We start from the raw sequence: 23601 nt of genomic DNA on the forward strand, positions 1-23601 counted from the left end.
TTTGCAGGAAGGGGCTTAGGGAAAAATAATAACTTATCTTCATCATTAATACTTAGAATTATTATTATTATAGAACTAATATAAGACACGTACGAAATCTCAGCATTGCATGTACTATTCCTTCTCAATGAACTAGAATATCAAAAAGTTAATTTCAGTAATTAAATTCAAAAGGTGAAACTCACATATTCTATAGATTCATTACACACAGAGGGATCTATTTCCAGCATTTTTTCTTCTAATGTTGATCAGAAAACTAGAATATTAAAGAGACTCTGTCACCACATTATAAGTGCCCTGTCTCCTACATAAGGAGATCGGCGCTGTAATGTAGATAACAGCAGTGGTTTTTATTTAGAAAACCTATCTATTTTTACCACATTAGGAGTGATTTTTAGCTTTATGCTAATTAGTTTATTAATGCCCAACTGGGCGTGTTTTTACTTTAGACCAAGTGGGCGTTGTACAGAGGATTGGTCGGGGCTCCATTTGCATGAAGGTGGCACTGCTGAGGTGTTATGGAAGCCCAGGTTGCTTTGATCTTGGCCTTCAGCTCGTCTGCATTGTTGGGTCTGGGGTCTCTCATCTTCCTCTTAACAATACCCTATAGATTCTTTGGGGTTTTGACCGGGCGAGTTTGCTGGCCAATCAGACTCAGCGATACTGTGGTTATTACACCAGGTATTGGTACTTTTGGCAGTGTGGGCAGGTGCCAAGTCCTGCTGGAAAATGAAATCAGCATCTCCATAAAGCTGGTCAGCAGAGGGAAGCATGAAGTGCTCGGAAATTCCCTGCTAGACGCTGCGCTGATTCTGGACTTGATATGACGCATAGTTTGGGGGGCACTATCTACAGAGGGTACTAACTGCAGAAGACACTGTGAGGCACTATCTACAGGAAGCAGTGTGTGGCACTATCATACGTGGCCAGTATGGGGCACCATCTACAAAGGGCACTTCATGTGGCACTATCTACGCTGGTTTTTAGGCTACCAGTAGAGGTCAGCACATATCACCTAGCCCCAAAATAAAGCAATGCTTTCCTCCTATACCATTCAGAGGGACACCTCATACACCTTCTCACAGAACTTCTGCACTAATGTCAAGCATCTGAATGACTAGAACCTCTCACCGATGTATCCAAGTCTTGTGTTTAATTACCGATAACACATTGTGATATTACCATGAGAAGTCAAATCCCAGCACAGCTACATCTGTATATATGTAATTTTTTTTTTTTGCTATAATTATATGTGTAAATAAGCATAAGTGCAGGTCCACCTCTAAACACCATTTTATACTTTATAGTTACAGAAAATATTATATTCCAGAGCTGCATTCACAATTGTGAATGCTTCAGAGCGGAGATCTCCCAGTATTCCTTGTTGGCTCAATATTTGTCCTGTCATTATGGGAAGCGTAGTGTTACACCAGGCTCTGTACAGTAATCTGATGTAGGGCAAAAACTAAGTGTTCCCCTGCTTTATAGAAACTCAGCTAAGGTGTTCGGGGTGTGTAGCAATAAGCCTGCCAGCGTTTCTATGACGATCGGCAGAATTGTGAACGCAGCTCTGGACTATAATACAGGATCAGTATAAGATAAATAAGGAAATTCATTTACGCAGATAGTAGATTGTATCTATATAAAAATAGTAAAATCCTAATTTCTGATGCAGCTGAATACAATCTATTGGTCTCGGTTATCAACCATTACAGTCTGGTTAGAGGCTAAACCCCCCTCCCCCCCCCCCATGATCCCCATTTCATCTCAGACATCACCAAACCCTCTTATATAAGCTGCACTTTTTACAAGCAACCAACTTTGACTGCGTGTACCCCTGGCAAAAACCCTTTCTTAAAGGGGTACTCCCATCCTAAACATTTATGGCGTATCTACATTATCCCCAGTAAGCGGGTCCCAACAGCGAAGCACAACAAGCTTGTCTATTTGCGTAATCCTGACCACCGCTCCATTTGTTTTCCACCTGGATGAAGCGACCGGTTAGGCGGGATTGGAGGGGGGGGGGGGTTGCAGTTCGGGGACCCATAAATGTCTAATATGGGAATACCTCTTTAAGATCAAAGACATAAGAATAGAGACTTAAATGTCTTAAGTGACACTCGCTCTTAAAAATATTCCATCACATTTAGCGATTTAGGCAGACGATGGCAAATTTGACCTGGACAATAGCACATTGGGGTAGATTCATAAAAATCAAGTGCAAATCAAAATAGTGAAATTGCCCAAAGCGACCAATCAAATTGCAGATGTAATTTTTTTTAAGGCAGGTTGATGCCCATGAGTAATTTGTCTGCTATACTGTGCTCATTACTATCGTCACTTTATAGCGTATAACTAGGGCAGGCAGATAAAAGGTCAGGCATTTGGGGTATAAAGAAAAAAATTAAAAGGTGATGCTTACAGGTACCTGGCTGGAGAGGGCGAAGGTACTGGCCGGACTTTTCTTCTTACTGTTGCTGTTGTTCGTGTTGCCCCCTCCAGAGCTCATTGTGCTCCCACCAGACATCTTCCTTTTCCTCCTCTTATTAGGAGCCTGTCGGGCCGGTTCAGCTGGAGAAATGACACGAGAGGTAAAAATGTCACAGACTTCCTGCACCAATGGCGGAACGAGAAGTGCAGTTCTTATAAATTCTCACCAGGTGGCGCTACCATTCTTTGCCATTTCTGAAATAGACACGTCTTTAAGCAGTCTCTGGGGCTTAAACTGTAGGTCTTGTGCCGGGACATGAGCTCCTGCATGGGCTCTAGAATTACACACAGCTATGGAAAAACACACATTAAAAAAACAAAAGTTAACCCCTGAACGAAACGGTGGTTTACGTCGTTTCGAAGGCCTTGGCATACAGATACATCCTATGTGCTTGGCAGGGCAGGTGCTGCATTCCCGGAGTTCGATACTGGACATGAACCATCATTTACTTACTCGGAGGTAGTTGAGCGTAGAGTTTGAAAGTCCACATCTTGTGATGTTCTTTGACAACTGGTCCAACATTTGGGGGTCCTGGGCCTTTAATTAAAGGGAAAAAAAAATAAATTTCACTTTTCATTATTTTAAAGTGGATCCATCTCCAAGAGGTAGAGGAGAAGGCCATTTTGTCAGCCCCATATCTATTCAATAGGAACATCACTGAACCATGAAGCGCTTTGAGCCTCATGATGTAATTCATCCTTTATGAAATATCAATATGGTATTCTGAACGTAACGTTCAGCAGAGAAAGTAGGTGGTGCACTTTAATATATTAAAAAGGGGTATTCCCATCTCAGACGCGCTCGGCAGTTTCCGTAATTTCCATAGAGAAATGGGGAGCGCAGCGCAGCACATAGGTGAGGGTCCCAGCTCTGTGGCCTATTTATGGCATATCTATAGGACAAGACAAACGTCTGAGATGGGAATACCTCTTTAAGTGTCGTTCTTTTGTCTCAATTGGACTTACATGCATGGCAAGGATACTGCGGGGAATAAGCTCTCGATGTTGCCGGATACTGAAATGCCACGTTTTTATCCTCATCATGTCGTCAAACATGAATTCCAGGTATAACCTCCCCTCTACGCACACCTACAAAAATAATGTGAACATATGAGTTTATGCTTGACAATGTGGGGGTTAATTAAAAGACGGAAAAAAATTACAAGGTAGCTATACTCCTGGATGACCACTAGATGGCATTACGACAATTTGGTCTTGTTGTGCCGTCTGTAGATTACTAGATACAGCACCGCTCTCTCACCGACTGTCATTCATATCAACAAAGCCCCTTAAAGCGCCAAATAATAAAACTTCCATTTGATCATGCTGGTTATAGAAGACATTTGTGCTCCAGAGCTGCTCTTCAGGGTCTGTCACATTAAAGGCTATGGAGAGCTGTGTTTGGTCACCCGGTCACCCAGAGTACATATAAGTATGAGCACGTCCTGCTCTCTCTTCCCTCCACGTCTGTCAATACGAAGTATGTCAAACCTCTGTGCATACTTGAATTAGTACCAAAACCAATTGGTCCATCAATGAGAAAACGCACTTTCATGGGCTGATCGCATCTTTCACGCATAAAAAATGACGGTGGCTCGTCGGCAGCAAATCTCCGTGTGTAAACAGCAATGCATAAATCTAAACATATTTGTTATAAACAAACCTTATATCATACCAAGATTTGTAGTTGGGCGGTTATGTCTATTATACTTTCTGTTTTAGTTTCTCACCATTTTCAAGATCACGGTTTGCGGTCAGTCAAAAGGAACGTTCTTGTTTACATCCGTAAAAGCCCTAATCCAACTGCATCCAGTCTAGACAATCCCCTATGAGCTAAACACATCAAGAGCCCAAACCTCTCTCCTGTGCAGAGGGTTTGTTACAATTACAGATGAGAGAGTCGGGTCAGCATTTCCCGAAAGTTTTGACGAAATCTGAAACTTTTTGGCTTTTCGGTGCACGAAAAGGAAAAATGGTGGCCACTGGTCACCATTTTAAAGGGGTATTCCGGAACTAAAAAATTACATTTATTTAAATAAAACAATGAAAATGATATAACTTTACAATGTACTTACGTTTCATCAGATGGCTGTAGCGTCGTATATCCTCCTCCGTCACCGCCCCCTTAGTGAAGCAAAATCTGCACTTCCTGTGCAGACCCGTCCATTTAGTCTTCTGCCTTGCTTCCGGTTTCCGGCTTTCACACTGTACGGTTACGTCACAAATGACGTAACCGTACCACGTGCTTCTTTATCTCAGAGCATGCGTGGTTAACACACTCCACCGCGCATGCTCTGTGAAATTATAACCCCTTATAAATTACCGACGGAATACGAAGTTGCGGGAATAACGGCCGTTTCGGCCGTCTTCCCGACAGGTGCAGGAGCTGTGACAGCTGCTGTCTCTTACAGCAGCTGCCGCAGCTCCTACAGCGGGGACCGATCGCTGTGTCCCCGCTGTCTAACCCCTTAAAAGCCGCGTTCAATAGAGATCGCGGCTTTTTAGGGGTTAAGTTACCATCGCCGGCCTGCTACACGATAGCGGCCGGCGATGGTTACTATGGCAACCGGACACCAAACAATGGCGTCCGGCTATGCCATCGACGGAAGCCTAATGGGTCCTGACAAAGTCAGGACCCACTATGCTTGCTGTCAGTGAATAGCTGACAGTTCTAATACACTGCACTACGCATGTAGTGCATTGTATTATAATAGCGATCAGGGCCTCCTGCCCTCAAGTCCCCCAGTGGGACAAAGTAATAAAGTAAAAAAAAAAAAGATGTGTAAAAATAAGAAAATAAAAGTTAAAAAAAAATCCCCTTTTTTTCCCTTATCAGTCCTTTTTTATTAATAAAAATATATAAATAAATAAAATATACATAATTGGTATCGCCGCGTCCGTAACGGCCTGAACTACAAAATTATTTCGTTATTTATCCCGCGCGGTGAACGGCGTAAAAGAAAATAATAATAAACCGTACCAAAATCACAATTGTTTGGTCACTTCACCTCCCAAAAAATTTATTAAAAATAGATCAAAAAGTCGCATGTACCGAAAAATGGTCCTGATCGAAACTACAGTTCGTTACGCAAAAAATAAGTCCTCGCACGGCTTTATTGATGGAAAAATAATAAAGTTCTGGCTCTTAGAATAAGGTAACACAAAAAGTGAATGATTTTTTACAAAACGTATTTTATTGTGCAAACGCCATAAGACATAAAAGAACTATAAACATCTGGTGTCACCGTAAGGCCGAGTTCACACGAGCGTGTGCATTTTGTGCAAGCAAAAAGCGCGGCGTTTTGCGTGCGCAAAAGGCAATTAACAGCTCCGTGTGTCAGCCCTTTATGATGCGCGGCTGCCTGGTTTTCGCGCAGCCGCCATCATTATGACACTCCGTTTGGATGTTTGTAAACAGAAAAGAACGTGGTGCTTTTCTGTTTTCATTCATCCTTTACAGTGCTGTTGCGCGAATCACGCGCGTCCCACGGAATTGCTTCCGTGCCACATGCGTGGTTTTCACGCACCCATTGACTTCAATGGGTGCGTGATGTGCGAACAGCGCACAAATATAGGACGTCGTGCGCTTCACGCAGCGGACATACGCTGCGTGAAAATCACGCACCTGGCTGCACGGCCCCATAGACTAACATAGGTCCCTGCGACGCGCGTTGCACAGATGTATAACACGCTCGTGTAAATGAGCCCTAATCGTATCGCCCCGCAGAATAAAGTGAATGTCATTTATAGCGCACGGTGAACGCTGTAACAAAAATAGAATAAAAAAACAATAGCAGAATTGCTGTTTTTTTAGTCACCGCGCCACTTAAAAATAGAATAAAAACTGATCAAAAAGCCGCGTGCACCCCAAGAAAACTACAATGGATTCCTCAAGGGGTCTAGTTTCCAAAATGGGGGCACCTTTTGGGGGTTTCCACTGTTTTGGTACCACAAGACCTCTTCAAACCGTTTAACCCCTTAATGACCGGGCCATTTTGCACGTTAATGACCAAGGATTATTTTTGTTTTTTTCACGGTCACATTCCAAGAGTCGTAACTTTTTTTTTATTCCGTCGACATAGCCGTATAAGGGCTTGTTTTTTGCGGGACGAGTTGTATTTTGTAATTGTACCATTTTTAGATGCATATAATATATTAACTTTTATTAACTTTATTTTAGGAGAGAATTGAAAATAAGCAGCTATTCCAGCATTGATTTTCACGTTATAAATTTACGCCGTTTACTATGCAGCGTAAATAACATGTTAACTTTATTCTATGGCTCGGCACGGTTACGGGGATACCAAATATGTAAAGGTTTTATGTTTTGCACAATAAAAACCCTTTTAGAAAAAAATTACTTGTTTTTGCATCACCGCATTCCAAGAGCCGTAACGGTTTTATTTTTCCGTCTATGTGGCCGTACGTGGGCTTGATTTTTGCGGGACAATGTGTAGTTTTCATTAGTACTATTTTGGGGTACATAGGACTTAGATTAATTTTTATTAAATTTTTTATGGTGGGAATGGGAGAAAAGAGCGAATTTTGCCGTTGTTTTTTTGGACACCGTTCATCCAGCGGTTTAATTAATGTGTTAATTTTATTGTTCAAGTGGTTACGATCGCGGGGATACCATATATGTGTATGTGTGATTTGTTTTGACACTTTTACTTTAAAAAAGTATTTCACTGTAATTTTTTTTTTGTTTTTTCACCAACTTTATTTAACGGATTGACATTTTTTTTTTAGTCCCACCCGGGGACTTCACTATGCGATGTGCCGATCGCATATATAATGCTTTGGTATACTTCGTATACCAAAGCATTATTGCCTGTCAGTATAAAACAGAGGGAGCTCCCTCCCTCTGTCATACACATTAGATGCCGCTGTCACTATTGACAGCGGCATTTAATGGGTTAAACTGCCGGAATCGGAGCGCGCTTCGATTCCCGCAGTTGCAGCAGGAGCCAGGCTGTGTATAACAGCCGTGCTCCTGCCGCTGATCGTGTGGGTACACTGGCAGTACCCGCGCCATCACAGGACGGATATATCCCTCCTCCTGCGCGAACTAGCAGCTGCAGAGGACTGATATATCCGCCCTTCGGCGTTAAGAGGTTAAAAACGCAGATATCCAGTGATTTCAGCTTGTGCTATCAGTAATAGAATGAGAGCACCAAAATGAAGACTGAGATTGCAGAAGTTAGTAGAGCTGGGTGTAGTAGGCGGAGCAAGTGCACTGCTGCATGCACATTGCATGCTGGGACTAGAGCAGTGCATGCAGGGAGGAGAAACACAGGAAGAGAAGAGGAATGAACTTACTGAGCAAAACAAACCTCTCAAGGTAAACAATAGGGAGTAATGTTACTAAAACCATTTATTATCAGGAAAAAGATAGTCAGAGTGCACTAATATATTAATAGAGCAACATTGCATTGATTTAAAAAAAAAAAAAAAGGATTGGAAAACCCCTTTAAAGATTAGAAAAAGAAGAAGATTTAAGGAAAAATAACTCCATACTTTGTCTCTCGTAGTGACACGTCCCAGCTGGCTGTCTGAGAGGACGATGTTTTGTACCATGTGACCGCTGCAGCCAATCCCAGGCGGCCAGTAGGGACGCTTCGCAATGGGAGACCAGAGAAGAGGAGTATTGTATTTTTTTTATTTTAGAGGTGAAATCGTAAGTGCCCCAATTACCCTGTTTGACTTTCTAACGTCGTCTAGGACCGTAGTCAACTTGGATACAGTCCTAAGAGTCATCAGGCAAGGCAATCGGGGTACTTGCGGTTCGCAGGGAATTTATTCGGACCGAACTGAACAGCCGATTCCATAGAATCGGCCCCGAAAATTTTGGGAAATTCGGTCATCTCTAGCTACAATGTATCAATGTAGGCAAAATGCATTAGCCTGGAACTCCTAGACTGGATACATTAAAGCAAAACCTCAGCTGTGAAGTTTTAGGTTTGTACCATTTTTCAGTCTGTTCATGTAAACAAAAATGTTTCCATTTGCGAACAGCAAGTAGAGATCTTGGCAAAAGATTGAAACAAAATAAATTAGAAAGTTTCGTCATCTTTTATTTCATTCTGATTAAAGGAGCACTCCACTCACTTTATTTATTGCACCCTCCATTTGTACATTGGTGATTTAGTGGGGTGCAGTGTGCAACAAAAAAAAAAGGCCCCATAGGAAAGCATGGAGAGCCGGACTTCCGGTTTTCTGAAAAGCAGCGATTCCAGACCAGGTCAGAATGAAGACTACGTGAGCGGCGCTGAACCCAGAAAAATGACAAGATGCAGGGGTCGTTAAGTATTGCTACACACAGCACCCCACTGAAACACCAATGTACAAATGGAGGGTGCAATAAAAAAAATAAAGTGGAGTGCTCCTTTAAGCTTTAGGTTATGGATTTATGACGGGACAATCCTAAATCCTCCTCTGCTGACGGAGTGATCTTACCTGCGTGAACATGGGTTTGCCATGCTGTGTGACCATCGTGCACTGATCGCAGTCAAGAGAGACAAAGTTATTGTGGAATGACTCCTTGGGGTGTTTCAAGACGTAATACAGCTCTGTGGCTCCACCTTCAAATATACTGCGGAAATAGCGGGGAATAAGCGTCCGTCCAATTGCTGAAGCGACACAAAACAAAGTCATGTCATTTCAGTTCTTACCAGAGTCGTGCTACATAAATAGACAACATGCGACGGTAGCACCCCGACCCTGGCACCTGAGAGGGGTAAAATACCTCTCTGCCATATAAGACACCAGTATTATAAAGGTCACATGGTAAGTGGGGGCCTTTACAGATTTTGCATTAGGGCCCAGGAGCTTCACGTTACGCCTCTGCCACAGATGGCCACAGGCTGCTGTAAACGGCACCTTTTTTCTGGTCGCTTTCCCAATTTACTTGCAGCAACTCTGAACAGTGCGGACTACAGATGGTGTCGGAGGTTCAGCCATTAACCCGAGTCATGTTTTAAGGCTCTATAAAAAAAGGGTTGGACATTGACTTACAGGGTAATCACCTATAGGTGGCACTAGAGACTGTTTTCTTCCTGCTGGAGTAGAGCTATTTTGCATGCTTTTTCCCAGAGCGCATTGCCCTTAAGATTCGGATCTCCACAAGAAGAATCAGTACCTTCCAAATCCAACTTATTATCAGATATCTCACGCTTGTAATGGAAGAGTTATGATTAAATATATAGTAGGGTAAGTTAATGTAGGCTCACCAAAGCCAAATCTACACTTTAAATTAAATTCTGCTTTAGACTACCCCTCTCCATATGACTATTAGGGTATATGGAGGTAATGGACCACCCACTATTATTCAGAGCAGAGTGCCAATGTCACTTACATTGGAAGAGCAAATTCTTCCAGTGGGTGCCGTGTAATGCTTCATTTACAAAGTGTTTTCCCCAAAAGTCAAAGCGGACTATACAACACACTGCGATCTGTGAGTAACTGGAGGACTGGACTCCTAGGAAGGGGTTCCCCAAAGCAGACAACCCATTTAAAGTACACTTTATAGCATAGAGCTTTATTTCAGAAACTGCGCCACCCTTGACCATAGACACTGTGTGGTATTTCCGCTCAACCCATTTACATGAATGGCACCGAGATGCAATACCACACACAGGCCATGGACATGAGTGGCGCAGTTTCTGCAAGAAAACAGCCTTTTTAAAAAAAAATCTCATCCAATCCTTTTATCAACATAAATCACATCATATCACTAACTCTCCCTAAGAAGTACTAGAGACACCAACTAAGATTTACAATACTCACTATATCTCTTTGGTCCGTCTTCCAAGCAAAACGTGATGGTCAACATGGCGTCATCTTCAAAGAATTCTGTGGTGAAGGCGTCCCACCAGAGATTGTCACATTCCTGTAAACAGAAGCTCTAATTACCTAATACAAGTGCTAAACACATGACACGGATATACAAACTGAGCAGACCCCCCCCCCCCCAAATTGCACAGAAAAATTGTCTTTCTGGGGGTGGTCCTCTCAAAGACAAAAGGTACAAAGAATGCAGGTTAAAGCATGTAATGCAGTCAGCAAATATGTACAGCCCACAAAAACAGCTCTCTTTCCCCCTCTCGTTCTTAGAACCCAGCATGGCTCCCCCTCTCGTTCTTAGAACCCAGCATGGCTCCCCCCTCTCGTTCTTAGAACCCAGCATGGCTGCCCCCTCTCGTTCTTAGAACCCAGCATGGCTCCCCCCTCTCGTTCTTAGAACCCAGCATGGCTCCCCCCTCTCGTTCTTAGAACCCAGCATGGCTCCCCCCTCTCGTTCTTAGAACCCAGCATGGCTCCCCCCTCTCGTTCTTAGAACCCAGCATGGCTCCCCCCTCTCGTTCTTAGAACCCAGCATGGCTCCCCCCTCTCGTTCTTAGAACCCAGCATGGCTCCCCCCTCTCGTTCTTAGAACCCAGCATGGCTCCCCCCTCTCGTTCTTAGAACCCAGCATGGCTCCCCCCTCTCGTTCTTAGAACCCAGCATGGCTCCCCCCTCTCGTTCTTAGAACCCAGCATGGCTCCCCCCTCTCGTTCTTAGAACCCAGCATGGCTCCCCCCTCTCGTTCTTAGAACCCAGCATGGCTCCCCCCTCTCGTTCTTAGAACCCAGCATGGCTCCCCCCTCTCGTTCTTAGAACCCAGCATGGCTCCCCCCTCTCGTTCTTAGAACCCAGCATGGCTCCCCCCTCTCGTTCTTAGAACCCAGCATGGCTCCCCCCTCCTATTCAGAGTCCCCACCATGGCTCACCTCTAAAATAGGTTCCCCAGCATGGTTCCCCTCTTGGTACCCAGCATGGCTCCTCTATCATTACTGGTCCCCATTAGGGCTCCCCCTCTCATTCCTTGTCCCCAGCATTCCTAAATCCCCTAGCTCCATCTCAGACAGTACAATGGCTCCCCTTATTCTTAGACCCCAGTCAGGCTCCACTTCCCATAACTCCCCCTCTCTGCTAACCTTGAAACCACAGTGGCAGTCTGCAGGCTTCCCTGCCCAGAAATCCCACAGGCTGTTCAGTGCAGCGTGATGCGTGAATCATGGTGCGTGCAGCACCCTCTCCTTCTCTGACAGCCTCCCTCCTCCTCCCCCTCCTAATCCATCCTTTCCAATGACGCTCTTTGGTGCTGGAAATGGTCCTGCTCTCGCTCTGCCCCAATGATGCGGTGCGATGCTGGCAGCTTCTCTCCCCTGATATGCCAAGCAAGTTCTCTCATCCTGCTCTTTCATGTCCGGTGATGCGGTGCACATCAACATCCAGATGATCCACAGCGCATGTAGATCTCTTTGTGGTATTTTCAAAGATGTTCCCACCCAAAAATGTGCTTAAAAAAGTGGGCTTTGGTCAGATTAGAGGGTGGTCTGCTTATAGCTGGGCTGCTTCCATAGACCGTAATTGTGGGGAAAAAAAAATCAAAGTAAATTCAGTCTAGGAGTCTTATGGGGAAGTTTCACTAACTATTGGTCATCCCAAAACGTATAGACAATATTCGCTCATGGCAAATGAAAACGTAGCACGTCCTACCTCTGTCCAATTTTGTAGACGTTTGTTCAGTTCAAATATTCTGTAGTCTGTCTGGTTCCCATACGGTGTATGTCTTCTGTTAACAGAACAAAGAAAGACGTTAGAACAAGTTTCCTTGGATAAAGACTAATTGTTCTAGACCCACAGACACAATGATAGTCGTTAACGATCATCTTTAAATGTTTATTGTTAAACCAATGACAAGTTTTAAGAAACACTCTGGACAAAACTGATAGACTGTGTCATGCCTAGTGCACCTTCTCCACAGGCCCCGCACTGGGCATAACACAGTTGATCAGTCTTGCCTGGGGGTATCCTCTAAGGCTGGGGCTCCAAGGCAACTTATTGCATGCCATGTCATAAGCGGTCAAGAAATGCGCTTATCTGGCGAATAGTTGAAGGTTCTGATTGAGATCCCCCCCCAATAACTCCGAATTCCATAACAAGATTTCGTAAACCAGACATCCCCTCTAAGCTGTGCTCACAAAGCCTATTTATTGAGGAATATTGGATGCGGAAACCGCAGTACGATGCAATTTACCAAGTTACATAAACTCAAAATACACACGTCCAAGTCTAAGCTTTCTTAAATCAATCATACATCATTCAATGCTAAATTATTTATATCCCTCCATGTCATCTGTAATCAGATAAGATTTTAGCCCTTTTTTGTATACGGTCATTGTATCGGCTGTTACTACCTTTTGGGGTAGGGCATTCAATAGTTTAACTACTCTAACCGTAAAGAACCCTTTCCTACTGTATATTGGATGCCTAAATCGTCTTTCCTCCACACGCAATGAATGTCCCTTGGTCCTTGGTATAATTCCCTGGATAAATAATGTGCCAGTTCGTTGTACTGACCACTCATAATTATACATGTAAATTAGTTAACCTCTAAGGTGTCTTTCCCCCCTCCTCAAGCTGTACAAGCCCAATTTTTCTAGCCTCTCATTGTAAAAAATAAATCTTCCATGCCATCTAACAATCCAGTCGCCGGCCTTTGAACCCTCTCCAGTTCCCCTATATCCTTTTTACAATGTGGAGCCCCAAAAACTGAATCCCATATTCGAGATGGGGGTCATACAAGTAATTTAGAGGGGCAATCTTTAAACTCTTTTTATACACCCTAGAATCTGATCTGCCTTTGCAGCTGCAGCTTGGCATTGAGTGCTGCCGCTTCGCCTACTTGTAACCAGAAAACCCAGTTCCTTCTCTCATGCAGTTATCCCCAGATTGCTTCCATTTAATGTATATGAATTAATACTTTTCCTGCAGCTTAGGGACATTATTTACATTTAATTTCCTCTACCGTGTTTTTGCCCAGGCGGCCAGCTTATCAAGGTATTTTTGGAATATTTTCCAATCAATATGAGTTTTTCCAAACCCCATTCACAAACCGTGTAAAATACCCACAGAATGCCCGGTTAGATTTTCACAACGGATTTCATCCATTGCTATGCAAAAAGACTTTGGGGATTTGGGGGTGGTTTTTCAGGCTGGCTCAACAGCACATTTTTTACTCTATGTATAAAATCTCCCTTAAAAAAAAAAAAAAAAGAAGGATAATATGGCAGACAAAGTGGAGTACTGCCCTCCGCTAATTCAGCTTGAGAAATCTGGGGCAGACTGCTATGGACACATCTCCACCACTGTTTTGTATATCAATACGGACGCACCATGCAAGCAGTGCGCCAATCTCTCTCCTCCATGCAGCATGCGCCAGATCAATCAACAGGGTGCACTGGTTTACGGTAATCTCAATGCCAGACCACGCATTGTTTTCTGCAACTTTTATACTACGTGTATGAACACTTTCAGAATGTTTTTTTTTTGTTTTGTGCTCGTCGCGACTCTGAAGCTCCACCCACTTTTTCTGACATTCGTACGTGCACAAAAAAAGTGCCATTTGGCCCAAACCCAGATTTATCAGTAATTGTTTATACCACATTCCCCATCTTTGCCGGCGTTATTGTGTTTTCCAGGAAGCGCCATTTTTTTTTCTTAGGGGCTACAAATGAAACAAAAAAGCGTTGTAGCTCCGGCGACTGTCCTGGTGCTTGTTTACATTCACGTAGCGTGTGACCGCTGCAGCCAATCAGAGGGCTCAGTGGCCATTAGTCACTAAAGCACCCCGCTGATTGCCTGCAGCAGCCACATGCTATGTGTATGTAATGAAGCACCAGGACAGCCGCCAGAGCGACAGCGCTGGATCGCCGGGGGCAAGGATAGGTAGCACTGCTTTTTTTCTCTCATTTGCAACCACTAAAAAAAAATGGCACTTACCGAATAACGCCTTTAATCAGATTTCATTTAAGAATAAATTTAAATGTGTTTTTTAGTACATTTAAATAGAAAAAGCAAGAAATCTTAATGTACCTACCCTATGCCAGGCTCCAGATATGTGGGAGGATACATCGGAGTCGGTCTAAAGAGAAAATAAAAGAATATTTTTTCCGACGCAGCAATAGAAGTTTAATTTTTTTTAATTTTTATTGAACACCACAGGCCGGACACCACACAGATCAGACATGCCGAGCTGGAGAACTTACATTTCTGTTACTAAATTAAACACAAAATGCGTTCAGGATGATTGCCCTGTAGATATAACTAAAGGCAACCACGAAATAGTTCTTGGCTAAATGTTTGTTTGGTCTTCCCATAAAACATACGCGCTCATCTCAGCCAAGTGTCCATGATTATTTCAATCAGAAAACAAACCGCTACCAAACCACCGGAACAAAGAATCGGTGGATTCCGCTTTTTCTCGAATTGGGAACCAAACTGAATGGAGAGACATTTGCCGATTCATTAATATTTTTATCATCAGATCAGCCACAGGTTGCTACAATGTGGAAACCATAATGTAACACACAGGAAGCACAAAGCCGTTACAATTTTTACCTTGGAACTTGTTGAACACAAATGATCCATTAAACTGGTTTTCCCATCAAGGACATTAATGACATATCCACAGGGTATGTGTCAAATGTCAGATAGATGCGGGTCCCACCTCTGGGACCTGCACCTATCTCTAGAACTGAGCCCCCTAAACCCTGTTCTACTGCGGACTCCCAGCCACTTCCAGGTTATATGGTCGTTACTTAGAGTAGCTCGCTGACCTACGTGGTTTCCGTAATTCCCATAGTAGTGAATGGCAGTTACAGAAACAGCATAGCATGCGAGCTACGCTATTTCCGTAACTACTGTTCAGTTCTACGGGACTTACGGAAACAGCGTAGGTCAGCGTGCTATGCCGTTTCCTTCTTCATGGTCGGACATCACATGAGTCAGCCGGTGCACAGAGAGGTAGAACGGGGTTTAGGGGCCCCGTTCTAGAGATAGGTGCGGGTCCCAGAAGTGGGATACGCATCAATCTGATATATCCCGTGGATATGTCGAAATGTCCCTGATGGAAAAAAAACAAAAAACTTTAAAATCATAACAAAAGGTCACTAATAAAGAGCTGAACACTGGACCATGGGGTGAAGGTATAAGATTTGCTGAACCTACATTCACAGAATATTAGACATTACATGGAAATCTACCATCAGATGTATAACTTATAGTCAGGGAGCACCATGACCCCTTAAACAAAAAAAAAAATTATTTTATTCTATTAGCAATGAAACAGCATTTTGACTTTCAGGGCTCGTTCACACTTTCATTTTTCTGGTCCATATTAATACGTTTTCTTTTTTCGTTGATAAAACAGCGCCAATACATTTAAATGGTTTTATTCACCTATCCGTTTTTTTATGCACAGGACGTATTTTTCGATATGCAGCATGTTCCAACAGATGGGTTGAGTATAAAAATGCATGTTCCGTTTTTACATAGTTCACATGTGCGTATTTGTGCAGTTCTTTTATCATACGTATTTCAGCAACATTCACCACGGCGCGTATTTGACGTGTATTTTGTCAAGTTTTACCCGCCGAAATACGCTTCACATTCGAATCAATGGGAAAGCGCAGGTAGTGTAAATAAAGCATCATTCCTTGACGTGTAAAACGTGCCAAATGTTCCCATAGTCAATAAAAGTCCCAACTGCATGCCAAAAAAACACGCAAAAAGTGCACACAAAACGTGTAAAAGAAAACCGAAAAAACATTAAAAAATAAAAAATAAAAAAACACGTGGAAAACGCGGTATAAACTGTATTTTAAAAAGTTTCACAAATGCAAGCGCGTTTACACGTAATTTTTTTAGCGCGGTGTGAGCATGCCTTAAATTAGTTTATCCTTTTACAAAAAATCTGACCAAAATCGGGATAACAAAATCATAACAAAATATGGAAACAAAAACTAAAATTTTAAAAAAAATTGTAAAAAATAAAATAAAAAAAATTCTCCGTATTGCACATCCATATTTTCATACCAAAGTCTAAAGGAGGAGTCCTTATACTAAAGTCTGGGGCTTCCTGCTTTGCGATGGACATGCAGTCATTGGGATCTCGTGGGTACGGACACAGAATCCACAAGATCAGAAGCAGGAGCGCAGCGGTTACACACACAGGTCCAATCCCCGCAGTTTAACCCATTATATGCTGCGGTCAAGGATGACAGTGGTATCTAAGGTGTTTGAGAGAGGGAGGAGGCTCACTGGATGAGCCCACCGGCAACCCAATAGCGAGGCCCCCAAGGTCTGCCATCGGTTACCGCCTATTAGGTCATGCCACGATGCACTGACAGGCAGTAATGCTATGGAATACTATGTGAGGCTATGAGGCCTTGTTTTACCCAGGAATTTATTTTTTCTGTGTGGTTTGGGGGTAGAAAAAAAAATTTGGCATGATTTTTTTGGAGGGTTTATTTTTTTTATCCCATTCAAGCTAAATAACCTGTTAAAATAATTCTTCAGGTTATTACCGTCGTGTAGACACCCAAAACGTGTAGGTTTTCTTTTTACGTAACGTATGGGCAATAAAATATATTTTATGCAAAATAATGACTTTTTGGACTTTTATAAACTTCGTTACTTTTTTTATCCTATGAAGGGTTAACTTCTAATTTGCAGCTTTTTTATTTATAATGTATTAGCATATTCCTGTATACTAATACATGACACCGTCACTATGACACAGTATACATACAGCATATAGTGTGCCCTAACGGGAGGCTTACAGAACAAACCGCTCTGGGGTCCTTTCTAGGTCCCCAGGGCTGACTGCAGAGGGTCACCCCAGTCTCTGATCGCATCACTGGATTTTCAGTGACACGATGCAAGAGGGGAGTCCCCTTTGATCACAAACAGTGGCGATCAAAAGTTAAACAGCTGGGGTCGGGGTCTCCTCTGATTCGAGCTGTATTCAGAAGGCTTCTCTACGTGCAGGAGATGTTTGTTTCAGTTCCTGCTTAGAGGAGGAATGCTGACTGGATGCCAAAAGACTTTGCTGTAGACTGGGGACCTGCACCGTCAAAAGACAGTGGGTGGCCTGTAAGGGGTTGATAACATTTAATAAAAATCAAAAAGTTGCTCCCCCAAATGGTTAATCTATTAGAGTGAGTATATATATATATATATATTAGGAACCGTCGCAATCTTAACAACTCTATACATATTTGCCATCGCTGCATTCGTACCGATTTATAGAATAAAGTCAACATCTTATTTTTACCACACGGTAAACAAGGTTTGAAAAAAAATTGGGTTTTTAGCATTCCCTTCTATGAATAATTTACGAAAGCTAATGAGAATTAATAAATTCTATATGTATCCCAAATGAGGCAATTGAAAATAGAACATCCCACAAAAAAAAACAAGCCCTCATGCAGCTACAGACAGAAAAAGTTACGGCTGTTGGAAGGTGGTGATGAAAAAAATGTTTTATTCGTTAAGGGCTAAACACACCTGGTCATTAACAGGTTAATTATTTACACAGGGAAAGCGCCATACAAACGTGTGGCTGTGCCTGGTACTGCAGCTCAGTCCCGTTTACTAGAATAGTGCTGAGCTGCAGAACCGGACACCGCTGCTTGTACGGGATTACATTGCCCCCGGTCTAACACTGATGGACTATCATAAGGATAGGCCATCAAGACTTCTCACAGGAAAACTAAAAAAGGTGAAAAATCATTAGTGCAGAAGAGAAATAATCAGGAAGGTGAGTACTTACCCCACATCTCGATCCAGCATTGTGCCTGGGTGGAAGGGGGGAAAGGCGTTGCCGTTGGGGGGCTCCTTTGGCGAGTACAGCTTGAATGACTTGGAGGAACAGCCTGTATTAGAAGAAAACAACAAAACGTCATTTATAAAATAATAATAAAAGAACATTGTTACAGCCCATTTTGTTATATACTCTATACTATTATACAGTATATGGTTTGTCTATTTTTAGTGGAGAGCCTTTATAGTATCTCAGTGTGCAAAGTAACAAATTCCAGCTCTGTGACTCTATCCTGTAATCCACTACCAAACCCAACAGACTCCATGTACACCCGTAATTGCGCTTTCGATAGGCCACTCCCACAACTGTACGGTGAGATAATCACATAAGGTCTTTTGGAGGCGATCATGGACACATTTGTACTTTTGGAATTTAATTAGACAATTAGGATGACGGCAACATTTAATTTCCGATGCATCAACAATGCCATAGATTACCGGTGCCATACGTATATAATCAGCGCAACGTGCATGAATTTGGTTGCGTCATAACCTGTACAAGTTGACTAACTGGGTTATGTTGTAAACTACACCGACCGTAGAAATACAATTAGCCACCTGTCCAGAATTGTTCCCTGATGGAGACGTGTGACCACTAACGTCTGCAGTTTATAAGAGAGCCGCTTATAGAACGAGATGCTGATGTTCTTCACACGGAGGGAAGTAAACGTTTCCTATTTGTTTGTGGACGTTTTCGGCAACGGAGAAAGTAGCAAGTCATATTAAGTCCAGAAAGATGCCCCCTCCCATCATTGAAGAAGAGACAGCCTCCAAATGGCTGATAACAGGGAGAAATTACAGAGAATAGTGCCCAGGCCTTGTTTCCAAATCTAAAACTGCATCATGTGCTGTATGAGCCTGGCTAAAATCCACAAAGTTAGGGCCTGTTCACCTAAGTGTTCGGGTTCCGTTAGGGGTTTCCGTTCAACTATTCCGTCAGAGGAGCAGATGAACGGAGAGCCAAACGGAGAGCCAAACGGAGAGCCAAACGGAGAGCCAAACGGAGAGCCAAACGGAGAGCCAAACGGAGAGCCAAACGGAGAGCAGCTTCGATTTTCATTACCATTGTAATGCTTCAGTTGGTTTCCGTTCAGTAAAGTTTCCATTTTTCTCACGGAAACAATAGCGTAGGCTACTATACTATTGTTTCCGTAAAAAAACGTAACAGGAAACTGTCCGGAAAAGAAACAAACTGATACGGAAGCTATAGTTTCCGTTCATCTGTTCCTCTGACTGAATAGATAAACGGAAACATAAAATGGAACCCAACGCTGATGTGAACCATCCCTTATAGCACCATCATTTCATATACATGGTCGTATTACAGCGCTGTACAAGTTCCGAGTTGTATGGTAGCTATAATATGGATCATATATTATAGACGTATACTGAATTCCTGTATGCCTTACATTTCACAATTTGATTTTTGCTCCTGTTCCTTTTGGATGCTGTATTACGGCAATATTCTTCCCTAAAAGCATTAATACCTCTGTAATACAACATACAGCAGCACCATCTATGGTTCTGTAGTATAGAACCATAGGGACTCTGTGTACTGAAGTATAGACTACATGCACATGACACCAAAGTACTGGTAGTATAAGGGTAAGGCATACTTTCCAACTGTCCCAAATATAGAGACCATCCAGGCAGCTGCTACATTCAATTGTATCTGCATCCTCAAGACACAGATACAATTGAATACTATGGTAGAGCAGGAAACTTTATGCTTCCTCCTCTGCCATTCACTCCTCCTGAAGTGAAATCCCCGGCCAAAGCGTTGCCGACACCCTGCCGAGGATTCCACTGCAGAAGGTGCTCTAGGAGTAGCCCATGACTTCATGGTCCATATAAGGGCAGTGACATCAGGGGCACCTCCTGCAGCAGAATCACTGGCCAGAGCATTACCAACAGACACCTGGCCGGGGATTCCGCTGCAGCAGGTGCCACTAACGTCACTGCCCTTATATGGACAGGGAAGTCAGGGATCTCTCTAGGAGTGGAATTCTCACAGGGGGTATCTACAGAGGGGGGGCCTGTGTGTGGCACCATCTACAGGGGGAGGGCCGTGTGTGGCACCATCTACAGGGGGAGGGCCGTGTGTGGCAATATCTACTGGGGGGGCAGTGTGGAGTACCATCTACAAGAGGCACTGAGCGTGGCACGATCTATGCTGGTTTTTACGCTACCGGTAGTGGTCAGCTCATATCGCCTAGTCCTAGTGATAAAGTGAGAAATCACCCGCCTGTAACAACCGGATAACCAGAGACATACCGGCCACCATAGTAGTTGTCAGCCAAACTAGTGCAGAGATTTTGTTCGTTTTTTGTATGCAGAAATACTGGAAGGCCACACCCCACTTGCCACACCCATCAGATAAACCATGCCCCCATAAGACACACCCACCAAAGACGCCACACCCTAAGCGTCCCTGGAAAAAAAATGTTAAAATGTTGGCAACTCTGGTAAGGCCACATATAGCATAAATACTGTGGGAAATTCCGCATCGATTACATTAGAAGCAAAGTGGGTGAGATGTTAACAAATCTAGTCTACACGCTGCTGAAAAAACCCGCAGAAGAGACGTGCAGAAAACGACTCTGTACGTAATTTTATTCTACAGGTGGTCACTTAATGTTGCGAAAACGCTGCAGAATTTCTGCACGGAAATTCCGGTTGGAATTTCTGCAGTATTTACTCTACATCAGGCAGTACCCTTATACCACCAGTACTTAGGCGTCATGTGCACGTTGTCTGTACTGCAACTTATCATAATCCACCATGAGTAGAAGGGATATCTATAAGGAATCCAGAAGAGATGGAGAAGCCGTTCAGATGCGTACTAGAAAGTGGGAGCATTTGTTTGGGATAACCTGAGGACCAGAAAGAAAGGAGACCGATATCCCAAAAACTTGTCAGGAGGGTGAATAATTTACGCCTTGCATGTCTACTCTTCTAGAATGTTGCCACGAACAAAGGAGGCGACCTCCCGCACCTGTAGACTTTCATTGGTGGTTCCATGATGGCAGCCAGGACCAGCATTTATCCCCGCTACCTACACAGTAGTATGTGTGTACTTGCTTACGCACGCTCAGACACTGCACGCGCATATAAGCACAATGCTACGCATGCGGCAGTGATAAATGCCGGCCCTGGCTGCCATCACTGTACTAACAATGGCCTCATGACGGCCCTAGGTAATAGAAGGAGCGCTACGGCTGTCACTTGTGTTTAAAGGGTTTGTCCAGGATTAGAAAAACATGGCTGCTTTCTTCCAAAAACAGCGCCACACTTGTCCATGGGTTGTGTCTGGTACTGCAGCGCAGCTCCATTGAAATTAATGGAGTTGAGCTGCAAAACCATACACTACCCATAGACTGGTGTGGCGCTGTTTTTGAAAGAAAGCAGCTATGTTTTTCTAGTGCTTGACAAACCTCTTCACGAGCATTAGATTGGGCGTTTTGACAGGGTATATGTCTGAAAACCCACAATTGCAGAACAATTCAAAACAGTTTTTTGCATAAACTACGCTGCTAAAATGTTGCAAGCGATAACGGGCAAGATTTTAGTGGCAAAATTTGCGACTTTACTCGTCAAACTATTAAGTGGACTTGTTATCAATAGCAACCAATCACAAGGAAGCTTTCATATTTCCGGAGCATATTTCAGAAATGAAAGCTGAGCACGGATTGGTTGCTATTGGCAACAAGGCCTGTCTTACTGTCAGACCATTCTGATTTTATATATATATATATATATATATATATATATATATATATATATATATTATTTTCGATAAACACACAAAAAGGAGTCCAATAAGTAACGTTTATTTCTTTATGAAACCACAATTCATACAAAATCGCCTAGCAAAAAACATTAGACCATAAAACCCCTGGTTGGGTACAAATATTTTTATGACAATATTACCCGTAACTACCAGAAAATACACATTCATTATTATATTTGCACAGAAGTTTCTAAAAAATAAAATTACAGATTGAAATCGGATTCCCAGATATAAATATGTAGATATATTGTCTGTCCTTGTATCCGGGAATAAAAATCTCTAGCCCACATCATCATGGCATGCGACAGACTGAGGTTACCCCCTCCCCCAGTGAGGTGACCCACATCCTTTGTTCCCCGGCAGGGCGGCTTGTAGGGACACCTCTCTCTGCCTTTTGTCTTTTTTAAGCTGAATTTCAATTGGTAATAAAAAAAACAGCCGTCACCCGGCCACAAACTCTACACACAGACGACCCCATTATTATTCAGCTGCCCACCTTCCTAGTAACGTTGCACCTTTTATATCTGTTACTTCACCGTTTTATAAAAACATACAATAGAAAGAAAAAAAAACAAAAAAAAAACAGCAGATGCGAATAAACATCCACCATATTTCCATATTCATTTTACGGCAAATATTTTATAATTTAAATAAATTTTAAGGGAATAATTTAAGCAGAGACAGATGGAAGCACAAATTCTATGAGGAAAAAAATACAAACACGATCGCAAGAATAAAAATTCTAATAAAAAAGGAGATCGCACAATAAAATTTGCCGATGATTAACCCACGTGTGACTTCCATTATTGCACTGGTTGTACAGACAACATAATTATATTCTTCCAGCGGCTCGGCCATCAGACTACACTTCCCTATGTAAGAGCAGCTTATTACAGGGACAGGTACATAGTCCCATTATCCAAAACACAAAATAATATTGTGCTGTTTTGTCGAAGAGTGATCAAAGAATATACCGGACAGTGTTGCTAACCATCAGTAAATTTACGGACAGTCCGCAAAAATGGGTGTTTTTTTTTCTGCCATCCGTAGAGTCTGGCAGAAAAAAAGCACCGTCCGGGACTTTTCCTCATTCTCCCGGAACTTTGCACTGCGCATGCGCCAAAATGTGCATGTGCAGTGCAAAGTTAGAGTAGGCCGCGGCCGGGCATAGTCTGAAAATATGCAGGCCGCTGCTAAGTGAGGTCGGTGCCAGGAGTGGACCAATCCAGTCACCTGACCTCACGTCAGCGACATGAGGTCAGGTGACAGGACTGGTCCATTCCCTGGCCGTCACCGACCACAGTCAGAAGTGGAACTCCGCCGCTGCGCCATGTGACCTACTCGGCACCTCCTAACGGTGATTCACGTCAGGCAGACGTGTGCTTGCAGTGTGGCGCTAAGTACAAGGGGAGGGGGCCTGTGTGGCGCTATCTACAAGGGGGTACAAACGGGGCACGGTTACGTAGGGGCACTTTTATTGTGTCGAGCACTGAGTGATTATTACCACCTGGGGCACTGTGGATTAGGAGTTTGTTTAGAGGATGGGATATAGCGGTGGAGGGTGCTGGAAAAGCGAGAAACCAACACGTCTGTGTACCAAATTCTGCAGAGAC

General features: G+C 43.1%; 1 protein-coding gene across 7 annotated transcripts in view; it reads right to left on the reverse strand.

Moving 5' to 3' along the window:
* Positions 1-23601, reverse strand: part of LDB1 (LIM domain binding 1) — a 158180-nt gene that overhangs the window by 5545 nt on the left and 129034 nt on the right. For 4 of the 7 annotated variants that reach the window (XM_075843014.1, XM_075843015.1, XM_075843020.1 and 1 more), the window contains exons 2-10: positions 18149-18251; positions 14414-14458; positions 12031-12106; positions 10276-10378; positions 8947-9119; positions 3457-3579; positions 2945-3028; positions 2658-2781; positions 2423-2571 (exon numbers count right to left, since the gene is read on the reverse strand). In XM_075843014.1, coding sequence (XP_075699129.1) covers positions 2423-2571; positions 2658-2781; positions 2945-3028; positions 3457-3579; positions 8947-9119; positions 10276-10378; positions 12031-12106; positions 14414-14458; positions 18149-18251 — 980 coding nt within the window. The remainder of the gene's footprint in view (positions 1-2422; positions 2572-2657; positions 2782-2944; positions 3029-3456; positions 3580-8946; positions 9120-10275; positions 10379-12030; positions 12107-14413; positions 14459-18148; positions 18252-23601) is intronic. The other 3 variants (XM_075843016.1, XM_075843019.1, XM_075843017.1) reach the window with 2 other exon arrangements.

This window comes from Rhinoderma darwinii, chromosome 11, assembly GCF_050947455.1.
Source record: "Rhinoderma darwinii isolate aRhiDar2 chromosome 11, aRhiDar2.hap1, whole genome shotgun sequence".
Classification (NCBI taxonomy): domain Eukaryota; kingdom Metazoa; phylum Chordata; class Amphibia; order Anura; family Rhinodermatidae; genus Rhinoderma; species Rhinoderma darwinii.